We start from the raw sequence: 25,496 nt of genomic DNA, 5'->3' as shown, positions 1-25,496 counted from the left end.
TGCCTACTTTTGACGTTTTATATAAATCGAATCATATAATATGTGGTTTTTTGTCACTGACCTCTTTCACTTAGCATAATGTTTTCAGAGTTCATCTATGTTGTAGCATGTATCAGTACTTAATTTCTCTTTATTGTTTTTGTTCCTTTTTTCCTAGGATTTTGACACTTCATGATATGTCATTATTTAGAGCAATAATGAATATTGATCTGTTTTGGATTAGTTGATGACCTTCAGAAATGATCCAATAATATCTACTATAGAGAAGCTGAATATACTCCATTTGGAGTGAACAACTGGATTGTTACAGAATTTTCAAGATGACAGATCCAATGATGGACTTTTTTGATGATGCCAGTCTTTTCGGTGAGACCTTAGAAGGCTTGTCGGATGATGCATTTGTACAACCAGGACCTGTTTCACTAGTTGATGAATTGAATTTGGGTGCAGAATTTGAACCGTTGCACATAGATTCACTGAACCATGTTCAAAGTACTCCAGCACATCAGAAGATGACTGATTTTGAACAGTTAAATCAATTTGATTCAATAAAATTTCACCACGTTAATCAATCTTTTGGTAGCCCAGCTGAACATGTACTATCTCCACACTCTCAGTTTAATTGTTCTCCAATCCACCCCCAAAACCAACCCAATGGTTTGTTTCCAGATGTATCAGATGGCAGTCCAATGTGGGGCCATCAGACATCTACTAGCATTTCAAATCAAAATGGATCTCCTTTTCATCAACAAGGACATTCCCACTCTATGCATCAAAATAAAAGCTTTGTGGCGCACCATGACTTTGCCTTATTTCAGGCCAATGAACAACAAACACAGTGCACTTCACTACGCTCACAACAAAACAGAAATAATCTCAACCCAGGGCAGAATTCTCTTAGCCAGTCTAAAAATTTTATGAATGTTTCTGGTCCACATAGAGTCAACGTTAACCACCCACCACAAATGACTAATGCATCTAATTCACAACAGTCTATTTCAATGCAGCAATTTTCTCAAACGTCGAATCCTTCAGCACACTTCCACAAGTGTAGCAATCATCAAGAAGGAAATTTTAATGGACCTTCCCCAAATATGACTTCTTGTTCTGTCAGCAATTCACAGCAATTTTCTTCACATTATTCCTTTTCCAGTAATCATATATCACCAAACAGTCTACTTCAGTCCTCTGCAGTTCTTGCACCTAATCATGCAAATCAGACTTTATCTGATTTTACTGGAAGTAATTCCTTTTCACCTCATAGAGGAATCAAGCAAGAATCTACTCAGCATATCCTAAACCCCAATACATCATTGAATTCAAATAATTTCCAAATATTGCATTCGTCACATCCTCAGGGTAATTATAGCAATTCAAAATTATCTCCTGTGCACATGAACTTCCCAGATCCTGTTGACTCAGGAACTCAAATGGGCCATTTCAATGATCATGTAGAGACTAATGGCTTTTCATCTTTAGAAGAGAATTTACTTCATCAAGTGGAATCTCAAACTGAGCCATTCACAGGACTTGACCCCGAGGACCTCCTTCAGGAGGGACTTCTTCCTCACTTTGATGAGTCAACATTCGGGCAAGATAATTCAAGTCACATTTTAGATCATGACCTTGATCGGCAGTTTACTTCGCATCTTGTAACACGGCCTTCTGATATGGCTCAGACTCAGTTGCAAAGTCAGGCTCGGAGTTGGCATTCATCATTTTCTAATCATCAGCATTTACATGACAGAAATCACCTATGTTTACAGCGACAGGTATGTAGCTCTTTGCTTTTATTTTGGAGATTTGGGGGTAGGGTGGACTGTTAGTCATTGGGTTAATTTTATATGAGACACAGTCAGGATTTCTCAAACTTAGTAATTCCATTAAGTGAACATACATATTTTGATATAGGTTTATATTGTTTTACAAGTCTTATATTGAAAGTGATTCACTGATATGCTCAAAGCAATAGATTAACTTCTATATTTAGAAAATTGTAAGGTGTTAAGACTTCTTTTGTGATGTTTATGAATACCTTTGAGAGAAAGTTATTTTATCAAAAACAACTTAATAATCATAATTAAAAGGGAAAAACCAGACTGGGAAAATTTTATTGCAAATACAATCAACATTGAGTTAATATTACTATAAAAAGCTTTATAAATTGATTAGCAAACTTTTAACGTCTCAGTTGATAACTAGATAAAGCATATAAGCTGAAATTCACAAAAAGGAAATTAAATTATAAACAAAACCCGAATAATATGCAGCTTTAATAATAATTCAATTTAGAATGGTTTTATTTTTACCTATTAGAAAAATATTTTAAATATTAATGCTTAATGCTGGCAAATTTATGGTGAAATTAGTAGCTACATGGCTTTGTTAACTGATGCAAATATTTTGAAAAGCAATTTGGTACTAGATTAAAGAGTATAAAAATTCTCCATTTTAGTAACCCAAACATAGCAGAAGTATATACCCAAAGATATTTATCTTAATATACTTACAAGGGACAGCTGAAAAAAGCAATAACTCATTGTTGTAATCATGATAGACCATAGGCACCAAAAAGATTTTGAACACTAACATTGAGAGTATGTTAATGATGGAGAAAACAGCATAATTCAAAATTAAGATCACAGTAAAGCAAGGTTAAGAGTGTGGCCTCTGGTACCAGACTACCTGGTTTAGAATCATGGGTCCCGTTACTTACTAGTTGGGTGACTCTGACTTAGATAATTTCTGTGTGTCTCTTTTTCCTCATCTTTAAAGTGTGAAATAATAATAGGATCCAGCTAATAGGGCTTTGGAAAGGATTAATAGATTTATAACATGTACACATGCTTAGACTATGCCTAGCATATAATAAGAAATAAATTTTTTTGGGGGGGGGGTTCTTTTGAGACAGGGTCTCATTCTATCACTCAGATTGAAGTGCAGTGGCACTATCAGGGCTTACTGCAGCCTCAACCTCCCTGGGCTCAGGTGATCCTCCGGCCTCAGCCTCCTGGGTAGCTGGGACTGTAGGCACGTGCCACCATGCCTGGCTATTTTTTTGTATTGTTTTTGTAAAGTTGTGATCTTGCCATGTTGCCCAGGCTAATCTTGAGCTCCTGTGCTCAACCAATCCACTCTCCTCGGCCTCCCAAAGTGCTGGGATTATAGGCGTGAGACACTCTGCCCAGTCTTAAGTGTTTTTATTAATTATACTTTTTTCATAGTAGTATGAAAATATGTATATGGGCCAGGTATGTTAGCTTATGCCTGTAATCCCAGCACTTTGGGAGACTGAGGTGACAGGACTGCTTGACGCCAGGAATTCCAGACCAGCCTGGGCAATGTAACGATACTCCATCTCTACAATAAATATATTTTTAAAAAATTAGCCAGGTATGATGGTGCACTCCTGTAGTCCCAGCTACTCAAGAGGCTGAGGTGAGCAGATAGATAGCTCAAACCCAGGAGTTCCAGGCCGAGGTAAGCCATGATCACACCACTGCCAGTCTAGGCATTAGAATCAGACCCTGTCTCTGAGAAAAAAAATTTGCATGTGAAAAAATACCAGAAGAAAATAGGTTTAGTTAGTGCAATTACACCTTTCTTTCCCTTACTTTCTACAATTTTATCGTGAATATATTACTTTTATAATAAAAAATTAATGTAATATTTTATGTTTTTAAAAATTCTCTTGTTAAATTAAGGATTCGTAAAATGCTTCAATACCTTGGTTACCTGTGATACTCAGTGGACAATGAAATGTACCAAAGTTCTTGAAATTAAATATTTAGGGATCCATTTTTCATTTTAAAGCCGTGAAGTATTTGAAAAAGATAAAATCTATGTCTTTCCCATTGGGTTGACTTTAGTTCTATTTCTTTTTTCCTTTCTTGAGAAGGAGTCTCACTCTGTTTCCCAGGCTAGAGTGTACTGACACAATTTCCTCTCACTGCAACGTCTGCCTCCCAGGTTCAAGTGATTCTCCTCCCTCGGCCTCCTGAGTAGCTGTGATTGATTACAGGCGTGTGCCTCTCCGCCCAGCTAATTTTTGTATTTTTAGTAGAGATGGGGTTTCAGCATGTTGGCCAGGCTGATCTCTAGTCTTGAACTCCTGACCTCAGGTGATCCACTCGCCTCGACCTCCCAAAGTACTGGCATTACAGGTGTGAGCCACTGCACCCGGCCACTTTAGTTCTATTTCAGAACGATATTTCAGCACATTTTTTGAAATGTCTAGGAAGATGTAGAAATATTTAAAAGACATTTATAAACCCTCCATCTCCCCCTCTTTTTGTGACATGAGTTGAGTATTGTGATTTTGCTCCCTCTACTGGAAGAAGATCAAGCATCTCAGAAGGACCCTGGGAAAACTCTCCACTGGTTGAACTTAGGTGCATCTATCTACTTTGTATGTAGGTTTCTGACTAGTTTGACCAATCATTTTTGTCCAGTGTATACTTGAAATTATGAGAGCTTATTGATTTATTTTTAAACATTTTATTCTTCTAAGACATGTTATCATTTTGATTCAGATTTTGTTGTTTTTGTTTTGTTTTTTAATTAATGCATTTCTAAACATGTTTCCCAGGCTTTAAAAAGTAGTAAGGACTCCTTTTAATAAATTTGGAGTGAATGGAGGGTAATTATAAATAACTAAAGCAGTCTCTAATGCTAGCATGTAGATAGAGAGCACTCCATCTGAGAGAAGTTATTTTCAGACCTACCTTAACCAACCTTTCATAAATCATCTTATTCTACACTGATAATACGGTTTTAAGTCACTCAGTTTTTGTTTCAGTTTTTTTGTTTTGTTTTGTTAACTTGTTCTTTTTTTCACATGTCCAAAAACTGATAAAGGGCAGTTTGTTTGGAATACTTTTTTCATTTATTGAAAGTCTATTCTCGGCCGGACACAGTGGCTCATGCCTGTAATCCCAGAACTTTGGGAGGCCAAAGTGGGCAGATCACCTGAGGTCAGGAGTTCGAGACCAGCCTGGCCAACATGGCGAAACCCCATCTCTACTAAAAATACAAAATTAGCTGGGCGTGGTGGCGCATGCCTATAATTCCAGCTACTTGGGACGCTGAGGCAGGAGAATCGCTTGAACCCGGGAGTCTGAGGTTGTGATGAGCCGAGATCGCGCCATTGCATTCCAGCCTGGGCAACAGAGCGAGACTCCATCTCAAAACAAAAAAAGAAAAGAAAGTCTGTCTCAACCAGGTGGCATGGTTTACGCCTGGAATTCCAACACTTTGGGTGGGTGAGACAGGAGGATGACTTAAGCCCAGGAGTTTGAGGTTGCAGTGAGCTGTGATTGTGTTGCTCCACTCACCAGCCTGGGTAATAGTGAGACGCTGTCTCAAAAAAAAAAGGAAAAAAAAAAGACTCTGTTTTCAAGTTTCCTATTACTTCTTAAACAGTGATATTTGGTATTTGTTGATTGTAAGAGTGAAAAAGAGAGATGGATTGGTAGAGAGGATTCTTATGATTATTATTATATGTTGCGTATCAGTTTTATATGTACTGAATTATAGATCACACATCCTAAATATGTGTAATGCAAATTAATTAATATGTGGAATTTATGACAGATTTTGACAGAGCATAGACTTTTTTGCCTATATAATTTTTGGCATGTTCTGTATAGTTATGATTAATAAGGAGTTCTTATGTTATTATGATGCCTCCACAGGTTCTATGGAAATAAGTTTTTTTCTGGATTCTTTATTGGGCTTCTTTAACTTTCTTAATTGTAGTAATTTCATTTTAGACTAAATTAACATCACTACATGTGTATAGAAGTTAACAGATTTAAACATAATGAAGTGGCATAATTTTTTAGTTTATGAAAAATAATTTTGAGGTACATTTTGTTAGAGCCAAAACAAGACATTCTTTAATCTACTGTTTAAAAAACCATGGATGACACTCTATTTAGAATTCTAGAAAGCTTTAGTGAGAATGTTGAATATTTAAAGAATATTTCTAAGCCTTGCTTTTTTCTTTTTTTTCTTTTTTTTTTTTTTTTTGAGATGGTCTCACTCTGTCACCCTGGTTGGAGTACAGTGGTAGATCTCAGCTTACTGCAACCTCTGCCTCCTGGGCTTAAGCAATCCTCCCACCTCAGCTTCCCAAGCAGCTGGCACCACAGGCACACACCACCATGCCCCACTAATGTCTGTATGTTTTTGTAAACATGGGGTTTTGCCATGTTGGCCAGGCTGGTCTGAAACTCCTGAGCTCAGGTGATCCACCTCAGCCTCCCTGAATGCTGGGGTTACAGTTATGAGCCACTGTGCCTGACCCAGCCTTGCTTTTTTAAATTTCCCAACTGTAGCAGGGCGATTGTAGGTATCACTTCAAATTTCTCAGCGTACCCTAAAGTCTATGGCAATTGTTAACAACAGTGAATATTGCTGATTGGACTTTAGAATGTTACTGCTTAGAAAAGAGAGAAGAGCCAGGACATAGTGGGAGGAGAGGCCAGAGGGAGATAGAGAATAGTGGGGTTGTCGGGAGGAGGAAGAAAAAAAGAAAAAAAGTGAGAAGCCATAGCAAGTGTTTCCAAATATAAGTATGTACAAGACATAACATAGGGAAAATACTAGCTTATTTATCATCTCTTGATATTTGGAGCAAAGGAATTTTGAGAGACTAATACTCTGAACTTTTTATTGCTTTCATGACAAATATTTTCTGCTGTCTTTATAACAGAATCATTAGTTTTTGTCTTATTTGTGAAGTGGGAATAACATGGAGCACTGTGATCTCTCAATGTTTGTAAGTTTAGTGTAAAAGTTCTATGTAAGTGAAACATGTTATGAGGAATGGCAGAACTGGCATTCAAAACAGGAAATAGAATTTTAAGATGTACTCATACGTAATGTTTTGTTGCCTTTTGTATTTTGATAAATTTTGTACTTTTTTTATTACCTTGAATTATTATTTCTTTTCCTGAAGGTAGAGAAATTTACATTACTTATAAACTTAAAAAAAAAAAACTGTTAAAAGAAAGATAGGTTTGAGCAGCCCATAGAAGGCTTTTTTTTTTTTTTTTTTTTGTGGTGGGAGACAGGGTCTCTGTCACTCAGACTGGAGTGCAGTAGGGTGTGATCATGGCTCATTGCAGCCTCTATCTCCTGGACTCAAGCAGTCCTCCTGCCTGAGCCTCCCCTGTAGTGAGCCACCAAGCCTATCTAAATTTTTTTATTTTTTGTGGAGGCAAGGTCTCACTTTGTTGCCCAGGCTGGACTCAAACTTCTGGTCTCCAGCAGTCCTCCCACCTCAGCCTACCAAGGTGCCTGACAAATTTAATAAATGGGTATCATAAAAAAAATTGGTCCATATCAAAAACAATGTAAAGAATAAGTCATTTGTAATATTATTACCAAAAGATAATCACTGTTGCTGTTGTGTTATATAAGATTCCAGTGAGATCTCTGGTTTGTCCTTTTCCCATTTCTCATATACATATTTTTTATTTTTTATTTTTTGTTGAGACGGTGTTTCGCTTTTGTTGCCCAGGCTAGAGTGCAATGGCCTCCACCTCCCAGTTTCAAGCAGTTCTCCTGCCTCAGCCTCCCAGATAGCTGGGATTACAGGCATGTGCCACCACGCCCAGCTAATTTTGTATTTTTAGTAGAGACGAGGTTTCTCTGTGTTGGTCAGGCTGGTCTCTAACTACCGACCTCAGGTGATCCACCAGCCTCAGCCTCCCAAAGTGCTGGGATTACAGGTGTGAGCCACCGCACCAGCTGATATTTTTGAATTTTTAAGAAACAAAATTGAGATCATATAGTTCACACTTTCTGGCAAATTGCTTTTTAACCTTCCAATTAATATGTTGCATACATTTTTCATGGCATTAAGTATTTTTCTAAAAATGGTTTTGAGTGACTGAATAATTTGTAATGGTTTAGCAATCATTGTAATGTTGCTAAAGTTCCATATAAAAGTAAGGTTATTACTGAGATCTGGAAAAATCTTAATCAAGGTGATTAAAATATCTTCATATTGTTATTGTATATGTTACGGTAATAATTGAATTTAAAGTAGAAGCATAGTAATAAAAAATTATAATAGGTAAGACATAGAGCATTTACATTGTGCCAAGCACTGTTCTGAATACTTAACATATGTTATCACATTGATCCATCACAACCATCCTTTTATTTGGGTATGATTTTTTTCCTTCAATTTACATGGTTGGAAACAGAGATACAGAGAAATTGAGTAATAAACCCCAAGTCACACAGCCAGTAAATGGCCATACTGGATTCAAACCCAATTTGACTCCATTATTTCTGGTCTTAACGACTTTCACTTTACTTCAAAGCATATTAATACATTGTAATATTTAACAATAATATACTACCTGATTTCTTCCCTCTTCTGTGATTGAAAAATTAATTTATTAAGGAAAAAACTGGCTTTAGAATCTTTAAGTGGCAAAGATCATGCCTCTCATGTTTTCTGGCTATATTCACAATAGTTTATCTATTAGCAGAGGAAAAGCCAATGCCAAAAGAAAACAAAAAAACTCAACTAGGCTAGGCATGGTGGCTCACACCTGTAATCCCAGCACTTTGAGAGATGGAGGCAAGAGGATCACTTGAAGTCAGGAATTCAAGACCAGCCTGAGAAACCATAGTGAGATCCCGACTGTACAAATATATATTTTTTTAATTAGCTGGGAGTGATGGTGTGTACCTGTAGTCCTAGCTACTCAGGAGCCTGAGGCAGGAGGATCACTTGAGCCCAGGAGGTTGAGGCTGCCGTGAGCCAGGATCGTGCCACTGCACTCCAGGCGGGGTGATAGAGCAAGACCCCGTCTCAAAAAACAAACAACAACAACAACAACAGCAAAACCTAAAAAGTGTTCTTTGTTTTTTGGATTTTTTGGGGTGTTTTGTTTTGAGACAGAGTCTCGCTCCGTCGCCCAGCCTGGAATGCAGTGGCGCAATCTCAGCTCGTTGCAACCTCCACCTCCCGGGTTTAAGCGATTCTTGTGTCTCAGCCTCCCAGGTAGCTGGGATTACAGTCATGTCCCACCACACCTGGCTACTTTTTTGTATTTTCAGTAGAGATGGGGTTTTGCCACGTTGCCCAGGTTGGTCTCGAACTTGTGGCCTCAAGTGATCTGCCCGCCTCGGCCTCCCAAAGTACTGGGATTACAGGGACGAGCCACCACTCCCAGCCATGTTCTGACATTTTTTATAAGATTATGTGTAAGACGATAGCAACACATGCCCTAAAGGTAAATCCAATAATTGTCTTCAAATATTTTGAAGGACTTTAGAGGTCATTATTAGGCCTTGTAAGTGGAAGTCTCAGAAAAGCAGATTGTCATTTAATTTAAGGAAGAAGTTTGAAATAAAGCTCTTCACTGAAAGCAGGGAGATAGAATAGCTTAGATATGTCACAGAAAGAATTTCTGTAGCAGGTGAAAAATGGACTAAATTGGAAGGTTATTTCAGCTCTTAAGATTCTATGGTGGTAATTTTAGATTTCATTATAGGACATAACATTCATATTGCCTATTTAACTCCTGAGTGGCAATTACAAAAGATGAAGAAAGGTAAACACACATGACAAGACCTCCACTATCCAGTTATGTCAGGAAACTTTGTTATAGATGAATAAATTTTCCAGATAGTTGGAATATATTTTAGCAAGACTCAAAAACTTTAATTACATGGATCTTTTCATTCCACCCCCCACCCCCCGAGAAGGTAATGTTGGTGGTGGTAGAATGCTCTGTTGGAACACGATGAAGATAATTTTAAAGGGAGGCCTCATATGTTTACATTTTTGACAGTTATTCTTAATACCTCCAAGAATTACCCTAACTTAAATAAGACTCGATTGAAATACATTAGATATTTGAAAATCATCTTAAGCAGAAACAGTTAATTTTATATATATTAGTTATGAAAGAGAAGAAAACCTATATAAAACTAAAGCGAAGAATTTGGTGTAGTTTGCTCACACCCAAGCTATTTGCTGTTTTTTTTTCCTAAGGTACTTTAGTTATAGCATGCTATTTTTAAAAATGGTACCTTTTCCTAAGTCAAAAAAGCATCAGCTATATGCACAATTTAAAAACTTGTCACTCTACTTTTACCCTAAGCAAAAAGAAGAAAAATGACTTATATTTAGATTGTCTTCTTGAATAACTAAAACTTTTATAAGGTACCATCCCTCTATTTTTCAGAATTTGTTTAAATCTTTATGCATTTGGCATAGTATTACTTATAAAAGTTTCAAAATTCCTAATTGTCTGACTAAGCCAAAGCATAAAATAGAAATTCTGTCTAGGAATTTCTTTCAGTTATTTTTTCACTTAAAATGGACTAGTTCTTGGTTTTTTTATTTCTGTCAGATCTTCTGTATTAAAATGTTCTCTTTTATCTGGGAAATTATAGAATATTAGCTAGCTCTGAAATACATCCTAGTTATTAAACTATGTAGTATACTGTAGAAGAGTTAAGCTTTGTACTGCCTGTCAGGAATCAGAGTAACAGAAATTCCAGTTGTTAACATTGGCTTTAAGGCTATTGACCTCTAGCATGCATACTTAAGGGTAAGAGGTGAACAGAAAGTAAATTCCAGGAGTGTGGAAAACCCAGCTGTTGGTGAGAAATTTGTGGATTAGTGCAGTATATGAAGAATGTGAGACCGAAGCCAAACTTCAAAATAGGTCTCACAAAATTTTGTTGTGTTTAATTGTGTTTAGGAGGTACATTCCCGGATACCTTAGGGCTACTCAGTCACTTATTTATCATTATTGATATATGAAATTTAAGATAATTTGTTAGGACCTACAGAGTCATCAAATTTGTTCCTATTATTGTAACATTAATACAAAGCTATTTTGAAATACTTTAAGTATGGATGACAAGGTTTCTCTATTTGGGTAATTGGACTGAAATGATTTTAAATTAAGGAAATGTTTTAATACAATATGGTTTGGATATAGTTAGGAAGCATGGACTGCAGTTTCTTGTTAAATAAGATCTGCTCATTTGTTTTCGTCACCTATGCAAATACCTTGCACATTTACTATGCAAGGAATACCTGACAAATTATGGAAAGAGGATAATCTTTGAGAGCTGTTTTTCCTACGTAAGTATGTGTTTGTATACCTGAAAACAATACAGGTTTACATTGACCATTTCATGGATTCATAGAATTTTTGACCTGGACATGGTTTTACTCTATCCTCATATGCAAAGAATAAACAAGGTTAGAAAGATCATGACTTGCTTGCTGTCATATAATGAGTTAGCATGTTCCTTTCATAGATCAAACTGTGTGGTGTTCAAAGGTGGTCAGAAATGACAGCAGTACCCACACTATGGACAGATACATATTTAATAGACCATATTATAAAATACAGTTGTACCTGATTGTCTTTGATTATTAAGAAGTAATTTTTAGTTTTGTATGTGTCAATTTTAATGTCTAAATTTTTTATCTCTGTGTTTAGTGTTTAAAAATGTAACTTATGGCTGGGCGCGGTGGCTCAAGCCTGTAATCCCAGCACTTTGGGAGGCCGAGACGGGTGGATCACGAGGTCAGGAGATCGAGACCATCCTGGATAACACGGTGAAACTCCGTCTCTACTAAGAAATACAAAAAACTAGCCGGGCGAGGTGGCGGGCGCCTGTAGTCCCAGCTACTCGGGAGGCTGAGGCCTGAGAATGGCGTGAACCCGGGAGGCGGAGCTTGCAGTGAGCTGAGATCCGGCCACTACACTCCAGCCTGGGCTGTACAGAGCGAGACTCCGTCTCAAAAAAAAAAAAAAAAAAAGTAACTTACTGTACCTTGTCAAATGTAGGTATAAATTGTATACACATGTGAATGACTGAATTTTAAATAACATCTGTGTTTTAGAAATGTTGCCTTTTTAGCACTTCTATTTGTTCAGTATTTACTAGATGTCTGCCATTTGTGAGAAACTATGCCAGGCACTGAGGTTGCAGAGATGATTAAGAGAAAATTGTCCTACTTTCCTATTGTTCTATATTATAATTTCAGAGATGTTCTCTTTTCATTTCTGATTCATTTTCAGTTGAAAGTGGTTTCTAGCGCTTTCTCTTAGCCCTGTAGCTTAGTGATTTGTAATGAGTGATTTACAAACAAAAAATTAATTTTCCTTCTTCTTAAAGAAGGTGTTCCTCTAAGTTTCTAGCTTAGCTCTTTGTTTCATGGCATTTAAAAATCTGTAATTACTTGATTCTTGAAATACATATTATATACATAATATAATGTGTATCATATATACATATCATATATAGCTGTCTAAAGTCCAATTGCTTTTGTAAATGACAGTGTCAAGAAAGTGAACCCTTCTCTTTTTAGCTTCTACTCTACCTAAATTTATTACAAATTATTGCAAAACTCTTACAAAAATGTGCTCTGGGATTCAACTTTTATGAGTTTTTTTGTCAAAAAAAGGATTATTGGTCACTTAGATATTCTTAGAAGATTATATTGTAAGATAAATTTCCTAGGATTTTTTTCTCCTAATTACATTAAGTGAAAGTAAGATTTTGGAAGTAATTTTTTAAAATAATACAGGAAACATTGAGTAGAATTAGAAATAGAAATAATAATAACATATGCTTTATTACTGCTTTTTTTTTTTTTTTTTTTTTTTGAGATGGGGTCTCGCTCCGTCACCTAGGCTGGAGTGCAGTGTCGCGATCTCGGCTCATTGCAACCTCTGCCTCCTGGGTTCAAGCAATTCTCCTGTCTCAGCTTCCCAAGTAGCTGGGACTACAGGTGCCTACCACCGCGCCCAGCTAATTTTTGTATTTTTAATAGAGACGGGGTTTCACCTTGTTGGTTGGGCTGGTCTTGAACTCCTGACCTAAGGTGATCCACCTGCCTTGGCCTCCTAAAGTGCTGAGATTACAAACATGAACCATCGCACCCAGCCTGCACAATATTTTTAAAAGTGATTTTACTCACATTGAGTTTTTTAGTAGTACATTGGGATATAGATAGATAGATAGATAGATAGATAGATTAATATACAAGTTGGCATTATTTTACAGAATTTACAAATGAAGTATTTGAGATACTGAGAGGGAAAGTGACCTAATATAAGATAGCTACTAATGGTTTAGTAGAAACTTGGCTCTAAATTTATTATGCATTCTGTGGTACCTAACTGCTTTTCAGTTACAGCAGCAAAAACAACAAACTTTCATAGAGCACCTGTTATGTATTAGGTTGGTGCAAAACTTTCAGTGGCAAAAACTGCAATTATTTTGCACCAATCTATCAGGTATTGTGCTAAGTACTAAAAGTACAAATATAAAGAGACTATTTTTCGAGGTAGAGGGGCAGATAGGGTCTGGCTTTGTTACCCAGACTGGAGTACAGTGGTGCAATCACAGCTCACTGTAGCCTTGGACTCCTGGCTTCAAGAGATCTTCCCACTTCAGCCTCCTGAGTAGCTAGAACTGCAGGCATGGGCCACCATGCCTGGCTAATTTAAACATTTTTGAATTATAGCTGTGAGCCACTAGGCATGGTGCTTTGGGAGCACCAGCACTTTGGGAGGCTGAAATGGACAGGTCATTTGAGCTCAAGAGTTTGAAACCAGCCTGGGCCTCATGGTGAAACCCTGTCTCTACTAAAAATAGAAAATTAGCTGGGCGTTTTGGTGCATGCCTGTAGTCCCAGTTACTCAGGAGGCTGAGGTGGAAGGATCGCTTGAGGATAGGAGGTCAAAGCCACAGTGATCTGATATTATGCCCTGCACTCCCACCTGAGTGACAGATGAGACCCTGTCTCAAAACACATAAATAAATAAATAAATAAAATAAAATTTTTTGGTAGAGATGGATCTCGCTATGCTGTCCAGGACAGTCTTGAACTCCTGGCCTCAAGCAGCCCTCCCACCTTGATCTCCCAAAGCACTGGAATTACAAGCATGAGCCATGGCTCCTGGCTAGAGAGGGCTTTAAGGCTAGATCTCAACTGGTATTTTTGTTACGTTACAAGAAAAAAGGAAGCTCCAAGTCAGCTTCAACAATATTAGAAATGTCAATATTATGAATTACTTTAAAATACCTGTATTGAAAGTCTCATTTTTTCTAACCTTTCATTTTGAAAAAATTTCAACTTACCAGAAAGGTGAAAGAATAGTACCCTTTACATATATTCACTAATTGTTAATTATTTTGCCACATTTGCTTTCTCTCACTGTTTTTATTTGTAATTTTTCGTTGGCTGAACCATTTGACAGTAAGTTGCAGACATCATGGAGACGTTGCCCCTAAATATTTTAACATGACTCCCCTTCGAACGGGAACATTCGCCTCCCTGAATATAATACTTTTACTACAACCAAGAAATCTAACATAAAATAACATTATATACTATATAGTCCAAATTCAAAATTTTTAACTTATCTCAATAATATTCTTTAGAGAGATATTTGGTTTAAATTTCAGGATCCAATCAAGGGTCAGGCATTGCATTTAGTTGTTATGTCTCTTTAATCTCCTTTAACCTAATACAAGTTTTCCCTGTGCTTTCTGTTGTTCCATCCTAACATGACATTTTTTTAAAGTACAAGTAGAAGCCAGTTGTCTGTATTTGTTTGGTTATTCATAATTCAGGTTAAGCAATTTTTTGTGTGTTTGTGAGAATGCTGTGTAGATGGTATCTATTGGATCACATTAAGACACACGATGTTAGTTTGTCCCATTATTGGTGATGCTTGGTTTTCTCAGTATAGGTATCTTTTCACCTTTGTAATTAATTGCGGGGATTTTTATATAAAAGAGTTAGATTCATGGATTTTTTAAAAAATCAGTTGTAAAAATCAGTACATTAAAATCAGTGTGCTATAATATGTTATAAAAATGTGTTTATAAAAAATGTGTTATAAAAATCAATGTGTTAAAAATCAATGTTAAAACCGATTGCCATCATTATTCTTTTTGAATATTTGGCCAGAGGAAGCCGTATCAAGCCAACTGTATGCTCTTTTAACAGATGCTCGTTGATCTCTAAGTATTTCTGGTGCAAGAACTTTGTAATTACCCTGCCTTAGACCTAGAATGAGCCATTTCTTCAAGAAGCTCTTTTGCTTTTTGATTGACCTTGTAAAATGCATCTTGGAGTACTAGTATTTTGTAATTTCGTGTGTGTGTGTGTGTATGTTGGAAGCTTGTTAACCACAAGTTTCCAGAAATTCTGATTGAATTTCACAAGTGCTTTGTCAACATCTCTGATTTTGTTTAGCCCTTAGTATTTTATTTAAGTTAAACTGATACTGAACAAAAGGGTTTAAGTTTTTTTAAGTTGGATACAAATTTTTGAGAACATACTATGTGCTAAGCACTGATATTTTAAGACAGCTTTGTGAATAAGATATTATAGATGAATTCAGAAAATTTTTGGAACACTTATCATAAATAATACACTGTGTTAGGCATTCTGCTTTTTTTGCAACTCATGAAGGAAGTAAGGCCCATATAACAAATATGCGTAACAAAAAGGTAGTCCCAATGCATGAACCTCTAAAATAATGTGTATTAAGGCAGCAGTATAGACACAGATAATTATGTAATAATTGTTGGTAGATACTAAAATATCAGTTATACTTTTGTGTTTCTCCTTTGAGGATTGGTAATATTTTAATCTATTAATGAAAACAATGTAGTTGAAGTTTCTATTGACTGCCTCGTGTATGAAAAGATAGACATATGACAACTACAAAAGTAATACATGTCCACTGAAAGTATTCAGAAAACAGTTTAGAAAGCACAAAGGACCAGACGCAGTGGTTCATGCTTATAATACTAGCACTTTAGGAGGCCAAGGCAGGTGGATCACTTGAGCTGAGGCGTTCAAGACCAGCCTGGGCAAAATGGCAAAACCCCGTCTCTACAAAAACTACCAAAAAATGTAGCCAGTATGGTGATGCGCCCTGTAGTCCCAGCTGCTCAGGAGGCTGAGTTGGAGGATTGCTTGAGCCCAGGAGACAGGTTGCAGATGACAGAGGGAGACCCTATCTCAAAACAAAACAAAACCACGCACACACAAAGCGGGAAAGTAGCCCCTCATCCCACCAATGAGAAATAATCACTTTTTATGTTTTGGGGATATATGCTTTTAGTTTTATACTTCATAACCATTTACCTATTTGTTTTCTATATCAAATTTTCAGCTTTAGGGAGGTAAAATTGACATATAATAAACAGAACATATTTAAAGTATAGAATTGGGTAAATTTTGACATATGTATGTACCAGTGAAATTAATATGACAGTGAAAATACAGGACATACTCATTACCCGCAAAAGTTCCCTATTGCCTCTTTGTAGTTCTTCCTTCCATCTCCTCCTCCCCGCACCCAGACAACCGCTGATCTGATTGCTGTCACTATATGTCCATTTTCTGGTATTTATATATAAATGGATTCAATAGTATATACAGTTTGTATGGCTTCTTTTACTCAACACAGTTATTTGGAGGTTCACCCAGTCATTGCAAGTAAAATAATTCATTCACTTTTATTGTTAGAATAATATTTCGTTATATGGATCTACTACAATTTGTTCATTCAACTGATGATGGATACAATTTCCAGTTTGGGGTTATTATAATGAAGATGCTATGAAAATTTTTGTGTAGTCTTGTGAAGACATATATTTTTATTTCCATTGGGTAAATACCTGGCAATGGCTGGGTTTTTAATAGGTATATATTAAACTTTTTACGAAACCAGGAAAATATTTTTCTAAAGAGATTGTACCATTTTACCTTTCCTCTAACAGTGTCTAAGAGTTCCATTCGCTCCACATCGTTGTCAGTGCTTAATCTGATATGGTCAGTGTTTTTAACTTTAGCCATTCTGATAGGTGGATAGTGGTATCTGATTGTGGTTTTAATTTATATTTCCTTAATGATTCATGATATTGAACATTTTTTTTCATGTGCTTATTGCTATCCATATATATCCTTTGGTGAAGTCCCTGTTTAAATTTTTTGCCCACTTACAAAATTGGGTTGTTTGACTTGTTATTGTGTTGTAATATTCTAGTTGTCAGATATATATTTTGTAGATATATTTTCTCCCAGTCTGTGGGTTGCCTTTTATTTTTTTCTTAAAACGTGTTTTGAAGGGCAAAAGTTGTTAATTTTGATGAAGTCTAGTTCATTACTTCTTTTTAAAAATAAAATTGTGTTTTGTTTCGTATTTAAGAAATCTATGCCTGCCTAAGGTCAGTGAAGATTTTCTCTTATGTTTTCATGTAGAAGTTCTGTGTTTTTCTTAAATATTGGTACAGTTCACCATTGAAGCTATTCAGAAATTTTCATGGTGGGAATATTTTTAATTATAAATTTATTTTTTAATAGGTATAGGTCTCCTTAGGTTATGTGTATCTTTTTGAGTGAGTTTTTGGTAGTTCGTGCTTTTCAAGGTATTTTTCTCATTTCATTCAAGTTGTTAAATTTATCAGTATAATGTTTTTCATAACATTTCCAGCCTTTGAGTATCTGTACAATTAATTATGTTCATTTCTGATAATGGTAATTAGTGTCTTCTTTTTTTTCCTAATAGGTATGGCTATAGGTTTACCAATTTTATTGAATTTCATTGATTTTTCTCATTTTTCTGCTTTATAGTTAACTGATTTCTGCTATCTTCATTATTTCTGTCTTTTGCTTACTTTGTGTTTAATTTACTTAAAATTTTTTTTTATGAGGAAGCTGACATCATTAAGATCTTTCTTCTTATTCTGTTATAGGCATTTGATGCTATACATTTCCCATTGTGTTGTTTTAACTGCATCCCACAGATTTGTATTATGTTTCGTTTTTATTCAGTTATTCAAGACAGTTTTGAATTCCTATTTTAAATTTTGAATTCCCCCTTTAATTTCTTCTTTGACCCATGGATTATTTTGAAATGTGTTATTTAGCCTGGGCAACATGGCAAAACCCAGTCTCTACAAAAAAGTACAAAAGTTAGCTGGGTTTGGTGGCATGCACCTGTAGTCCCAGCTCCTCAGGTGGCTGAGGTGAGAGGATCACTTGAGCCCAGGATGTTGAGGCTGCAGTGAACCAAGATCATGCCACTACAGATTGCAGTCCAGCCTGGTTGATGGAGTGAAACCCTGTCTCAAAAAACAAAAAGGAAGGAAATGTGTTATTTAATTTATATTTGTTTTTAGAGACCTTTCTAATTTAATTCCATTGTAATCAGAGTACATAATTTGTATGTTTTAAATTTCTTTACATTTATTTAGACTTGTTTCTTTTATGTGTTTTACATTTGTTTACATTTATATAAACTTGTTTCTGTGGCTTCTGTTAATGGCTTTACATGTATTCTTTGCCCTGTTACCTACTTCGTCTGATACTAATGTAGTCATTTCTGTTTTATGTTTATATTAACATGGTATATCTTTTTCTGTCCTTGTACTTTTAACCTATTTATGTATTAATTAATTAATTTTTAAGACAGAGCCTCACTGTGTCACCCAGGTTGGAGTGCAGTGGCGCGATCACGGCTCTTTGCAGCTTCAATGTTCTGAGCACAAGCAGTTCTCCCACCTCAGCCTCCCAAGTAGTTGGACCACAGGCACGTGCCACCATGCCCAGAAATTTTGTTTTGTTTTTTCTAGAGATGCAGTCTTACTTTGTTGCCCAGGCTTGTTTTGAACTCCTTTGCATGCCTGATAATGTTTGAATAAATGCCAGATGTGAATTTCACCTTGAGTAATGGGAAATTTTGCATTCCTCTAAATATTCTTGAGTTTTGTTCTGGGATGCAGTTAAGTACTTGGAAGTCATTTTGTCCTTTTGAAATACACTTTTAAGCTTTTTTAGCCTGGATCAGCACAATCTTTTGTATAGGGCTAATTTTACTCCCCTACTGACACAATAGCCTTGTGAATCCTCTACCTGATGACAGTTAAAGTTTTTTACTGTGGCTAATGGGAACATGCTGATTTTTTTCTGGGTTTAGGGTAATCTTTTCACAGACAATTGCTGATCACTACTCATCTAGAACCTTTAAAGGGCACCCTCTGAAGATCTCTGGAGGTCTTTCTCTGTGGAACTCTCTGGAACTTTGCCATATAAACCAGTTACCTTGGGTTCTTGGCTTCAAGTTCTCCAACTCAGGGAGCCTGCCAGATTTTACCTGCACTCCCTGTTCTATTCTGCAGTTTGCAGTAAGCTGGGGCAGTAGTAGGTCTTAGTTCTCTTGTCTCCTTTCTCTTAGGGATTGCTATCCTGGGCTGCCTGATGTACAATATCTAAAAACTATTGTTTCATATATTTTGCCTTGTTTTTCAGTTGTTTCAAGCATGAGAATAAATCTGGTCCCTATTACTCCATTTTGGCCCTAATCAGAAGATATACGTCATTTGAATGACTGCATAATGTTTCATAATATGGAAGCGTCATAATTCTTTATTCTTCTTTGACAGTATGATAAACATCTTTATAGATACATCGTTGTGTATAACCATGATTAGATTCCTAGAAAATAAGGCAAATGTACATTTTCAAAGCTTTAGTATGAGCTGAAAAGTTTTCCTTTGAAGATTTGTAGAAAGCCATAACTGCTTTTGAGCAGTTATACTCAAGTTCATGGCTTTACATATATTTTCTCATTTAATCTTCACAATAACCCTGTGAGTTAGATCTTATCATCTACTGTTTTTACAGATAAGGACATGAAGCATAGGATGGTTAAATGGCTTGCTCGGAGTCATACAGATAGCGGCAAAGCAAGGATTCAAAGATAGGAAGCAGGACTCTTTGGCCCATACTACCATCTGTCGCCTTAGAATGTGGGGATATTGAAGCTGGAAGGAACCTACAACCATGTATTAGTTTCTACTGCTGTTGTAATAAGTTATCACAAACTTAGGTGTCTTAGAACAACACATATTTATTATCTTACAGTTCTGGAGATTAGAAGTCTGAACTGGATCTCACTGGACTAAAATCAAGATGTCAGCAGGGCCGCAGTCCTTTCTAGAAGCTCTAGGGAAGAATTTTCTTGGCCAGTTTATAAAGGCTGCCCACATTCTGTGGCTTGTGGCACCATTCTGTCCTTAAATCCACCAATGGCTGGTCAAGTCTTTCTCACATTGTATCACCCTAACCTTTTTTTTTTCTCTCTCTCTCTCCTTCTTCCACTTATAAGGACCCTAGTGATTACATCGGGCCTACATGGATAATTTAGGATAATTTCCCAGCTCAGCTGATGAACAACCTTCATTCAATCTGCCACTTGAATTATTTGCCATATTACCTAAAATACTCACAGGTTCTGAGGATTAGGAGATTGATACATTGAATAATAAGGCCGTTATTCTGCCTACAACAAGCCATAAAGGTCAATTAGAAGATGCTCCTTTAACAAAATAATGAATTAACAAGGGACTGATTTATGGCTTTATGACCTCATGACCTCACATTATGAAAAGCCTATTTGAGTACCTTACTTTTCTGCTCAGTTTCTTCTCATGCTAGGAATTATCTAGTGGTATAGAGTGAAGTGATTTAGAGTTGGGTTACTTGAAATTTATAGTTCCAGATTTCTCAATAATACATATTTGAACAATTTAAATAAACTGAGCAATTTTTGGAAAAAGCAAGATTGTCATTCATTCAGCAATTATTTAGTAAGCCCCATCCTGGTCCTTTGTGCCAGGCATTGTGCTGAGTACTTTTTATGTGATCACATTTTATCCTCACAACAATCCAATGATGTTACTGGTGACATTTATTTATTTATTTGTTTGTTTGTTTATTTATTTATTTATTTTTATTTTTATATATATTTTTTGAGACAGTCTCACTCTGTCGCCCAGGCTGGGCTGCACATACTGGCAGTAAAGTTCATCCTTGAGAGAACACACATAGGGAATAGGCTCAGGCACGTTCTGCAAGTGGGTATGAGACTGTTGGGGCAGAGAATTTTAGTCCAGTGAGATCCAGTTCAGACTTCTAATCTCCAGAACTGTAAGATAATAAATATGTGTTGTTCTAAGACACCTAAGTTTGTGATAACTTATTACAACAGCAGTAGAAACTGATACATGGTTGTAGGTGCAGTGGAGCCATCTCGGCTGACTACAGCCCCTGCCTCCCGGGTTCCGGCAATTCTCCTGCCTCAGCCTCCCAGGTAGCTGGGATTACAGGCATGTGCCACCATGCGCAGCTAATTTTTGTGTTTTTAATAGAGATAGGATTTTACCATGTTGTCTAGGCTGGTCTTGAACTCTCAATCTCAAGTGATCTGCCTGCTTCGGCCTCCCAAAGTGCTAGGATTACAAATGTGAGCCACTGCACCTGGCCGACACCTTAATATATACATGAAAAAATGAGGTTCTAGGTACTATAGCTTCTAAGTCACAGACTTAAGGCTTGAACCCAACTTTGAGAAAAGTAGGTATGAGGAAAATATTTTAAAAGTAATGATTTGTTTGTAGGTCTGGATCTGAAGGGAAAAAGAAGAAAAACACATGATTTTGTAACATATACTCTAGTATTTTTTAATTAATGATGATTCCTTGCATTAAGCCTTTTAAATTTAGAACTATAAGGAGCCTTAATCATTTAATAATTTTTAATTTTTCAATTGGAGAAACTGAGGCACAAATATAGAGTCTATATAGCTTTTTAGTGGCATAATCCAAAGAGGTTTCCTAATCCTATTTTCTATTGCTCTTGTTACTACATAACTATTAATCCATTTTTGTGCAGTCTTATTCCTAATTTTTGTTGGTTTCAAGGAAAGAGTACAAATGAAAGCTCTCATACTGTTTGCCTAAATATTTGAAAGTTCAAAATCAAGCCAGTAAACTATGTTCTTTCCTTCATCCTTGATAAATGGAAGCACTGATTTGAATTTAGCATTCTTGGACTCTCTGGAGTTCTACCTCCAGAATCTGGCAGAAGCAGGCTATTCTACTCTATTCTACTTGTCTTTCCAATCCTGGTTCCATCCTATACTCCAAGAGGCCTCATGAATACACATGAACTTCTCAGGCTACGTATATAAGTGCCATTTTTTTCTCCCCATCTCTTTGGCCTAAGCATGCACATACTGGCAGTAAAGTTCATCCTTGAGAGAACACACATAGGGAATAGGCTCAGGCACGTTCTGCAAGTGGGTATGAGACTTCGGACAGAGAATTTCAGAGTGCCAGGGACCTGGAGCGTGTTCTTTAAGATGGGAAGGGTGACATATCCTTTTGACCCCAGGAGCACTATGGCAAAAGAACCAGACCCTCTAAATTGTGAAGCCCAGGAAAGGAACACATCTTTTCAAATGTAAAAGCAGGTGTTTTCTTCATGAACAATGACACAGATTTGTGAAGTTAGTTGGTGAGAGATGTGGATAGTTTGTCTATGACCAGAAGCATGATTTTCTCTCTATGGAAATCAACCTGTACTTTGGGCTCCGTATCTTCTGTCAATTCAAGAATTTTTGGTTTATTAAATACTACTTACTGTTTTTGTTGGGGTTTTTTGTTTGTTTGTTTGTTTTTGAGACAAGGTCACCCAGGCTGGAGTGCAGTGGTGCGAACATGGCTCACTGTACCCTCAAGCTCCTGGGCTCAAGTGATCTTCCTGCCTTAGCCTCCCTTGTAACTGGGATCTCCCAATTAGCTGGGCGTGGTGGCATGCCTAATAATTTTTTTATTTGTTGTAGAGATGAGACTCTCACCATCTTGCCCAGGCTGGTCTTGAACTCCTGGGCTCAAGCAATCGTTCTGCCTCGGCCTCCTGAAGTGCTGGGATTACAGACATGAACCACCTCACCTGGCCTTATTAAATACTTTTAAGAATTTATGGATGACTGTAGTTTTGAAGTTTTCTTCAAGGCAAAGCTATATATGTTTTTGGGATTCTGGACTTTAAATTGAAATTGGGCCAGGCATACTGGCTCACACCTGTAGTCCCAGTTACTTGAGAAGCTGAGTTCAGAGGATTGTTCGAGGCTAGGAGTTTGAGGCTGTAGTGTGCTATGATCCTGCCTATGAGTAAGCACTGCATTCTAGCCTGGGCAACATATCGAGACCCTGTTTCTGAAAAAAAATAAATGAGAAAATGAAATTGTCCTATGAATACATACGTGTGAATCAGAGTCAGTAGTTAAGATTTTGCTGTTTTTGCTTTATTTGTATATATAGGATAGATTTTGTTGTTTTTGGCGATATATATGATTTAAAAGTAAATTTCAGTCATCATGAGGCTTTACCTCTAACTGTTTTATTAGACATCTCCCAAAAATGATATTCTAGTAATTAAGCATGGCATACAGATTTTTATATATTTTCTCATCAGCATGGTACCCTTTGAAGAGCGGTGGTCATTACGAGTTTCTCTAGGAAGTTCTTGAATTGTTACCTTACCTTTTTTTTTTATTTTTTAAATTTTTTTTGATACAGAGTCTTGCTCTGTCACCCAGGCTGGAGTGCCGTGGTGCCATCTTGGCTCACTGCAATCTCCACCTCCCAGTTCAAGTGATTCTCACGCCTCAGCCTCCCGAGTAGCTGGGATTGCAGGCACCCACCACCATGCCTGGCTAATTTTTGTATTTTGTATTGAGCTGGGGTTTCACCATATTGGCCAGGCTGGCCTCAAACTGCTGACCTCAGGTGATCCACCTTCCTTGGCTTCCCAAAGTGCTGAGATTACAGGCATGAGCCACCGCCCCCAGCCTTTCTTTTTAATGTGCTTTCCCAATTTAGTTTTTCCTTCTGGGAAAACTTGGTTAAAACTGGGGTAAATGGAAAGGATTTGCATAATTTGAGGACAGCAAGTTTGATACTAAGGATCTCCTTAAATTTATTTTATCTTGAGGGGAGAGAAATACGACAGGAATAAATGTTTTGAAACTTTTAGTGATGTATTTAGGGGAATTATAGAGACAGTACTTTAGAAGGGGAGACTTACTGAAATGTAGAGAAGGGATATATTTAATTTTCAGACTGTGGATTTCTTAAGTGCGTATCAGCGCCACTCTGATCTCTAGTGATATGGTTATTGAAACAGGCATCTCTTATTTATTTATTTATTTATTTTAAATTTTTTTGAGATGGCATCTCGCGCTTGTCGCCCAGGCTGGAGTGTAGTGGTGTGATCTTGGCCCACTGCAAACTCCGCCTCCTGGGTTCACACCATTCTCCTGCCTCAGCCTCCCGAGTAGCTGGGACTACAGGCACCTGCCACCATGCCCGGCTAATTTTTTGTATTTTAGTAGACATGGGGTTTCACTGCATTATCCAGGATAGTCTTGATCTCCTGACCTTGTGATCCACCCACCTCAACCTCCCAAAGTGCTGGGATTACAGGTGTAAACCACCGCACCCGACCTGAAACAGGCATCTCTAGTATGAGAGCCACGATTTTTTTTTTTTTTTTTTGAGACAGAGTTTAGCTCTTGTTGCCCAGGCTGGAGTGCAGTGCTCCAATCTCAGCTCACCACAACCTCTGCCTTCCAGGTTCAAGCTATTCTTCTGCCTCAGCCTCCCGAGTAGCTGGAATTACAGGCATGTGCCACTACACCTGGCTAATTTTGCATTTTTAGTAGAGATGGGGTTTCTCCATGTTGGTCAGGCTGGTCTTGAACTTCTGACCTCAGGTGATCTGCCCGCCTTGGCCTCCCATAGGTGGGAGCCACTGCGCCCAGCTGAGAGCCACAATTTTTTAATTTTCTTTTTTTGAATTTTAACTTTTGATTGAAGGTGGGAATAAGTGAAACTTGTCATGTAAAGTTTTTTGGGAACCGTAATTACAGTGGTATAGTAATTTGTATGATATACTTAAGCAAAAATTAGAGTGCTTATATGGAACTTATATATAGGAATGAGCAGACCAATGTAAATGTTAGAAAAGGTTAAAACTAAGAGAATTATTTTTGGTTAAGTTTCTGTGTAAACTAAAGTTTTTTTGGAATAGCTCAGATATACTTTTGAGGACTTCATCTAGACAAATCAAGGTGCTTTTTAAACACGTTTCCTATATGTAACACAAGTTCAGTGTCTCAACATGATATTGAATGAGTTAATATCTAAAGCAGTATTTATTTAGTTGCTAGTAATAATCCCCAAAATGTTATTGAGGGATGAGTATCTCTGATTAAAAATAATAAAACAGGGCTGGACTCGGTGTCTCACACCTGTAATCCCAGCACTTTGGGAGGCCAAGCTGGGCAGATCACCTGAGGTCAGGAGTTTGAGACCAGCCAACATGGTGAAACCTCAGCTCCATTAAAATTACAAAACTTAGCCAGGCATAGTGGTGCATGCCTGTAATCCCAGCTATCGGGAGGCTGAGGCAGGAGAATCACCTGAACCTGGGAGACAGAGGTTGCAGTGAGCCGAGATTACACCACTGCACTGCCAGCCTGGGCAACAGAGCAAAACTCCATCTCAAATATTTTTATTATGTATGATTAATTAAGCATGCACACACTCATGGCAATTTTCTGGTA

The 25,496-nt window shown here is 37.1% G+C and overlaps 1 protein-coding gene and 1 pseudogene across 12 annotated transcripts in view; one reads left to right on the top strand and one right to left on the bottom strand.

The window, feature by feature from the left end:
- Positions 1 to 25,496, bottom strand: part of LOC126944990 (26S proteasome regulatory subunit 4-like) — a 1,186,326-nt pseudogene that overhangs the window by 945,704 nt on the left and 215,126 nt on the right. The gene's annotated exons all lie outside the window — the stretch shown is intronic.
- The window catches only part of CHD9 (chromodomain helicase DNA binding protein 9), a 275,542-nt gene that overhangs the window by 99,054 nt on the left and 150,992 nt on the right, over positions 1 to 25,496 (top strand). For all 11 annotated transcript variants that reach the window (XM_050774874.1, XM_050774871.1, XM_050774868.1 and 8 more), the window contains exon 2: positions 158 to 1,772. In XM_050774874.1, coding sequence (XP_050630831.1) covers positions 321 to 1,772 — 1,452 coding nt within the window. In that variant the 5' untranslated portion in view covers positions 158 to 320. The remainder of the gene's footprint in view (positions 1 to 157; positions 1,773 to 25,496) is intronic.

Source organism: Macaca thibetana, chromosome 20 (genome assembly GCF_024542745.1).
Source record: "Macaca thibetana thibetana isolate TM-01 chromosome 20, ASM2454274v1, whole genome shotgun sequence".
Classification (NCBI taxonomy): Eukaryota; Metazoa; Chordata; class Mammalia; order Primates; family Cercopithecidae; genus Macaca; species Macaca thibetana.
This window is presented reverse-complemented; position numbering and strand designations above follow the sequence as displayed.